This window comes from Lolium rigidum, chromosome 5 (genome assembly GCF_022539505.1).
Source record: "Lolium rigidum isolate FL_2022 chromosome 5, APGP_CSIRO_Lrig_0.1, whole genome shotgun sequence".
Classification (NCBI taxonomy): Eukaryota; Viridiplantae; Streptophyta; class Magnoliopsida; order Poales; family Poaceae; genus Lolium; species Lolium rigidum.
The window spans coordinates 75,606,360-75,613,019 of record NC_061512.1 but is presented as its reverse complement, the minus strand read 5'-3'; the positions used below and the strand labels follow the sequence as shown (position 1 = coordinate 75,613,019).

At 46.1% G+C, this 6,660-nt stretch overlaps 1 protein-coding gene across 1 annotated transcript; it reads right to left on the bottom strand.

The window, feature by feature from the left end:
* Window positions 1-455: 455 nt before the first annotated feature.
* Window positions 456-2,894, bottom strand: LOC124658344 (transcription factor MYB83-like). The gene is made up of 2 exons (XM_047196698.1): window positions 2,572-2,894; window positions 456-1,345 (listed from the first exon to the last, which is right to left on the bottom strand). Exons 1-2 carry the CDS (start codon window positions 2,892-2,894, stop codon window positions 487-489), a joined length of 1,182 nt encoding a protein of 393 aa, XP_047052654.1. The 3' UTR covers window positions 456-486.
* Between the last annotated feature and the right edge of the window lie 3,766 nt (window positions 2,895-6,660).

The following is a 6,660-nucleotide window of genomic DNA, read 5'->3' as shown; positions in this document are numbered from 1 at the left end:
ATCTATATTCATAAGCTCATCAATGTGACTTCATGTGTAAGGGAAGCAGTTGGTGCATGAATGGAAAGAGGAAGCAAAGAAACAAAACAAAAAAGCAGATCACTTTACCATGAAGGAAATTCTTTTATAAAGCCGAAGTGTGCATGCATTATCTATAAAGATAATAATTAGTCAGGCTGTAGCTAAGCTTGGTGTACAATGTACTACAGCATTCATATGCATATACATGCATTGTATTGTGATGGCCGATTGACAACATATAACTCAAGTACCTTTGCTTTAATTATTTGTATGTCTGTATACAAGAATGAATTCGTCAAGATATGTAGCATCAAAAGTGAAGGAGTGTGGCTGTGAAGAAAAAATCTTGTACATGGGTGAAATAATGTCAATGAAAAATACTACCTTTAATGAATATATACTTATATATGTATATCTGTATATGCATGCACCCTCAGCTAGGAGGTGTGTCCCACCAGCCAGTCGTCACTCAACTTGGAAATCAAGGAAAGGCATAGATGACACATCTTTCATCAGCTCCTCCAAGTCCCACTCCCCCATGACTACGTTCCTGCTCATGTGCTGCTGGTGACCATGCTGCTCCCAGTAGGAGATCACACTGTTGACATTGTTTTTGTTGTTGTTGCTGTCCGTAATGTTGCTGCCATTGTTGCTGCTCAGTGTGGTAGCCTCAGCAGACATGTTAATATTTTTATGGTTGATGTTGCTGTCCTTACCACTTGATGCCGTTAGGGTTTGACCTTGTAATGCTACCGCCATGGGCTCTAGCAGAGGGGGCACGTTGAAGAGGACACCATGTTCGCTTCCTACGCCGACTGCTCCTTCTTCTGCCGTGAAGCAACCGCTTCCTCCTCCCATTGCCATCCCATGGTTGTAGTAGCTACCACCATGAAATGGATCAACCTGCTTAAAGGATGCATGGTCGTGGAAGAAGGGCAGGGCCGACGTGTCGGTGGACGGTGCGACGCCACAGACTTGGTCAGGGAGGGGGAGGAGGAGGCCGCCGTAGACCCTGGCCGCAGCTACAGCGATCGTCGACGGCCGGCTCGGCTGCTGCATCGATGAGGACGAGGAGGTGGAGGAGGAGGAGTCCATCCGCCACACGCTCTTCATTGCGTGGTGACCGCCGTCATCTAAGCTGGTGAGGTCGAGGCAGCTGGCACTGCCACCGTCATGCTTGGCATCCGGCGGTGACGCGCATTCCGTTGTTGCCGGAGACGAAGCCGCGGAGCTCATCTTGAGCCGCTTCTTGATGGTGGAGTTCCAGAAGTTTTTGATCTCGTTGTCGGTGCGCCCCGGCAGCCTGGCAGCGATCTGAGACCACCTGGAGTAGCAGGACAAAGATTTTATCGTAAGCAAAATATCAATGGAGAGGTTTCCGTCAAAAAAAAGTTACAGGCACACGTGCCTTGTCTTTTGTTTTTCCTGGGTGTACCTGTCTTAGCTTTTTGACGCATGCATGGCTAAAACGTATCTATGCATGTTCTGCTTATTGTTAAAAACGACTAACTGGAATATCTAGTTGACTAGTTCACTATATATTTATGTCGTGATCAGACTGGTAAGACAGAGATTAATCACACATGATAGATCCAAAAAGAAAAATGCAAACACATGTATGTCTTTCATTGTGTTGATATTTTTTAGCGGTTTGATTGCATTGATAACAAGCATCTTTTATTTGCTACTTTAGACTACCAGTTCGACCGATGGATGCAGGAGGAAGAATCCATCATACCCCTCAGAGACCTTGGATGTTAATTTTAATTTCTGTAAGAGTGTTTTTTAAGGTTTGTTCTACTTAATTTATGGCCTTTGTTCCCTTTTTTAAAAAATCATTGCATGCAAAAAATAACAAAAATCATTCGTTGTCAATCAACTTGAGCAATGCGCTCATTTCGGTCATCCGGTTCTACAATTGTTTCGTTAATCCTAAGTTGTATGATAATTTCTTATGTCTTACAAAACTTTTATCAAACTTGTTTAGGTATAAGAAAATCTTGTCAACTTAGACTCAGACAGAAACCTCTTTAAATGCCAGATTTTACACACTGACTAAAGAAAATATACCTCCGGACTCAACATGAATTCTAAATCCATCTGAAACCTTAAGATTTATTACTATTTACTGTACAAAAAAATCCTGTTGAATTTAGACTTGTTATGTATTACATGAGCGCAATGCTCGTGTACTGAGAATGTCTATAAACATATGCAAACAAAGACAACAATGTGTGTTATTTCTATGGGGAGGACAACAATGTGTGTTTCAAAAGCAAGGTTGAAAATAGAACAAATAAGAGGGCAACAATTATATCTGCTACAATAATGTTCACCAAGTCAAAAGTTTCACAACCACCACTGAAGCTCTCGATTTTATGGTGTTCACATATTTTGGATAAGAACGGGTTGTGTAATAAATATTTGATGTAACTATGAACCTGAAAATAACTTGTCTATAGCATAACGGAAATGGGCAGCTACAGAAAAAGAAAAATAGTATCCACAATGGCATGCAGAGATGCACATATGCATGCAGGCTCGATGTACCTGTTGCCGAGGATAGCGTGGAGGTTGACGATCAGGTCCTCTTCTTGTGGCGAGAAGGCGCCCCGCTTGAGGTCCGGCCGGAGGTAGTTGATCCACCGGAGGCGGCAGCTTTTGCCGCACCGGTGAAGCCCGGCGTTGCGCGCCACGTCGCTCCACGATCCCTGCCCGCTCCGCAGCATGTACGCCACCAGCCTTTCGTCCTCCTCCGGCGACCACAGCCCCTTCCGCAGCTTCGCGGCTGCTGCAGCGCCCACATTGCTGTTTCCCGGCGCCACCACGCCGCCGCCGCACTTCGTCGTTGGGCAGTCTATGGGCTTCCTCATTGCCCGGCCTCTGCTCACGCACACGTGTGTGGAGATAGATAGACGCAGTTATGGGTTGTATATAGCTACCTAGCTAGATCGGGTCGATCTCCAAGTACACCCAGTGTAAATATATGATATATGCTGGCTCGAGTGTGTGTGTGATATATATGATGTGTATGTGTGCTATGAATGGAGTGAGGGGAGAACTCGGGAGGAGGACGAGAGGATGAAGAAGGAGACGATGATATGATGGCGATGGTGATAGGTGTGTGCTTTGCTTAGAAACTGAACAAGTAGATGGAGAGCAAGATCAAAGAGAAAGAGGTCTCCCTAAAAAAAAGCGGGAGGGGAACTGCTAGGTCCACACACAACACTCTACCATAGTAAGAGGACTTCGGGATCTCTCACATGCTCTAACCAGGCAAATGAGTTGGAATTGTATGCCCTTGGATTTTAATTTAATGAAAGTGCTACCCTGACCGTAAGTTACATCTGTCTCTGACTGATTTGTCAGTCCATTAGAGATTCGCAAAAAAAGTCCATTCGAGATTCCTCCTTGAGCTTCAACTGACCTTCATTGCATCCCAACATGGCAGCTGACAAACAAAATAACAAAAAAGAACTGATGTATATTTGGTGAACATCGAGTGTTGAGGGCCAGAGAACCTATCTAATACGGATTTGGGTGCGTTGGAGCCCAATAGTCGACCGATTAACGTGGCAGTTTTGTGCACATGCATGTGACGGTTTTGAATCGTTGGACATTTCAAAAATCAGTAAAATAAGTTTTATTAACTCAAAACTCACATCGAGCTAGCACAAGAAAACTAATTAACTAAAGACTTTTGCTGCAGTTCACCCTCTCTCTTAAACTTAAACACATGAATGACCTAGATCTCTCTGTACCCCTTCATAATTAGTAGCATGATGTGCATTAGGGGAAATTAAGAGTTATGTACATCCCTACACTTGGTATGGATGTATCCGTACATCGTTTTGGTACGGTTTGTGTAGCCCCCTACTCATCGCTATCTACTCGTGGTTGCCCGTCCTCGTCACCGGCAAGGGCTAGTCTCCTAGCCCCAAACCAGAATCTCCGTGTTCGCCAATAAACAGGTGCATACATGCAGTTGTCAACAACATGACCGGGCTTTGGATTTCTCACCGGGAACTAGTGCGCTGCCAATATCACCACCACTAGAGGTGTTTGAGACTTGTCATGTATAGCATAAAGTATTAATTTTTTTAGGGAGCGTAAAACAAGGAACTGGTGATCGATGTCTCTGTTATTCAAGTTTCAACGCATTGATGACACGTACATGGCAAGATCTTTTTCTTTGCATTGAAATACATGGCAAGATCAAACAACCACACATGCTAAATGTATATGATCCACTTATTTAGCTACTTTCGGTTATCTACACAAACTTGTATACTATACATGGAAGATACTGGTTTAAATCGGAACCTACGATATAATCACCCAACTAATTAATTTTAATTATCCTAAAAGACAAAATTGTCCTTTTGAGTTTTAGAGGGGGTGCATTGAAGCACACCTCTTAACTGAAATGGGCAGAGTCACACCAACGAGTACATAAAACTTCTTAGCAAAAATAAACTCTAAATGACAAAAGAATAAAACATACTAAGGTCATGGAGGATAGATGCGTACAATACACCACCAAATAACTCATTGGCCACCTGCTCCGTTTGGGTATATGTCGCCATGCATAATCCTTGTGCTCTGACCATTAAATAGTTGGATCTTAATAGTAAAATAAAACATGGCTATCTCACGATCTAATTAATTTGAAAAATAATCATGTGGCACAGTTTTGCGATTACATGTGTATTTATCCCGCATGCATCTGATATTGGCATATCCCAGCACCTCAAGTATTTAATTTGGTGTAACTGAGATGGGTGCACCAAACATTTGCATACTGTTATGAGAGATGGGGAGAGAGATGTCTAGTCTTCTTGTCTTTGACTCCAGCTCTTGTCGTCTTTTCCATCCTCACTTCCCTTGAGCCAGAAGGTTATCATGGCCACCTGAGGGGCAGAGGAGATCAGTTGAGGGGACAGAGATATACGCATATACATGTCCATGTGTGGGGTTGTACATGTTTTGCAATGAAGCATAGCTAGCTAAGTCACATAATTGCTTGGACTTCACATAATCCCACTCCCTCTCTCTAGATCTCTTTCTCTCTCGTATCTCAGCTTTCAAATGTCATCATAATCCATAGGGGCGTATATCAAAACAGTCGCTATTATGTGTGCATGCAATAACAGATCGATCGATGATGGAAGCTGTTGTAGTAAGCTGCAAAACATGCATGCGTGGAAGCCTTTGCATGGAGTGTACGTCTGGCTAACTGGCCCCTCTTCCTCTGCAAGGGAGCAGAGACTCAGACTTCATTCTCTCTCCCTCCCTCTCTCTCAAATTAACAATAATTTTTTAAAATAAAAAGGGAAAAGAAAATAAATTTCATGGGTGTATATGGGGTGGTAGCTAGAGCTAGCTTGCAACTTTACTGGTTGGTCGTAGAATCGTTGTATATACATGGTTGTGATCTTCTGAAGATTTGCCCACTTGTCAGCTATAAGTTGAAGCACAGTGAGCGGCACGGTGGGTGTCTACTTGTCAGTGCCTGAACTATGCTACCAATCCTTCTAGATCAGGGCATCTCCAGCGGGGCGACGCAAACGGACGCTGAGCGACCGTTTGCGTCCGCGCGGACCGGAAATGCGTCTGCCACCACCTCCAGCGGGGCGACGCATCGTGTCCGGGGCGTCCGCGGCGACGCAAATATACGCCAGGTTTGCGTCTCCGCGGACGCTGCGCGGTCGTGCCTAGCGTCCGCTCGCTTCCCCCACGGGCCCTCATGACAGCGACCCAGGTTCGATCGGCCCCGAATTCACAGCAAGCGCGCGAATGTCAACCGCCAGTGTGGCAACCCCGCCAATCAACCCGCCAACCGCCGCAATGGAGCGCCGAACCGTCGCGGAAGAGCAACCGACGGCCTCTTCGTTATACGCGTCGCCGTTAATCCCCGCAGATTATAACCCTGCGTCTACGGTAATTCAAGTCGAACCGCCTGCTTCTTCTTCCTCTTCTTCTTCTTCTCCAACACCGGCACGCCATGAGGCGACTACACGCTACCGTCGGACTCGGAGAGCGAGGGCAAGTCGCCCGGATTTCTGCATTGGTGGGAATCCCCTGCGATGCCAAGCGATCCGGGCTCCACGCCCAGCGACCCTGCCTCCACGCCGAGTGAGGAGGAGGAGGACGGAGGTGGCAATGCCAGCGAAGGCCTGGAGGAGGACGGAGGCGGCGCTGGCAGCGACGCCGAGGACGAGGAGGAGGGGCAGGAGGAGGAGGAGGACTCCGACACCAAGTTCGCCCGGTTGGAGGCGTAGGAGGCGGATGACGACAAGGCGGCGGCAAGGAAGAAGTCCAGGGCCTGGGCAAGGGCGCAGGCGCGGGTGGCGCATCGTCGTCGTCATCCGTTCACCGACGACGACGACGAAGACGACATTTCTTCCAGTTTCAACTCCTCGACGGGCGCGTCGTCCTCCAGTTCCTCTTCCGACGAGGAGGTGACAAGCAAAAGGCGCAGAAGTTTGGACGACGAGGCAGAGCCTTCTAACAAGAAGGCCAAAAAATAGTTTTAGTTTATATGTTTTTAAATTTGTTCTTGTTTGTATGTTAAATATGTTTGAACCTATTCGATTGAAGTATCCGGTGAATTTTTTAGGCTATAATCTATTCGATTGG

Bases quoted from the DNA above. Each gene is read 5' to 3' on its own strand.
- LOC124658344 (XM_047196698.1), bottom strand. From the start codon at position 2,894: ATGAGGAAGCCCATAGACTGCCCAACGACGAAGTGCGGCGGCGGCGTG. The intron at 1,346-2,571 runs GTACATCGAGCC...CTGCTACTCCAG, and splicing joins CACGCTATCCTCGGCAACAG to GTGGTCTCAGATCGCTGCCA.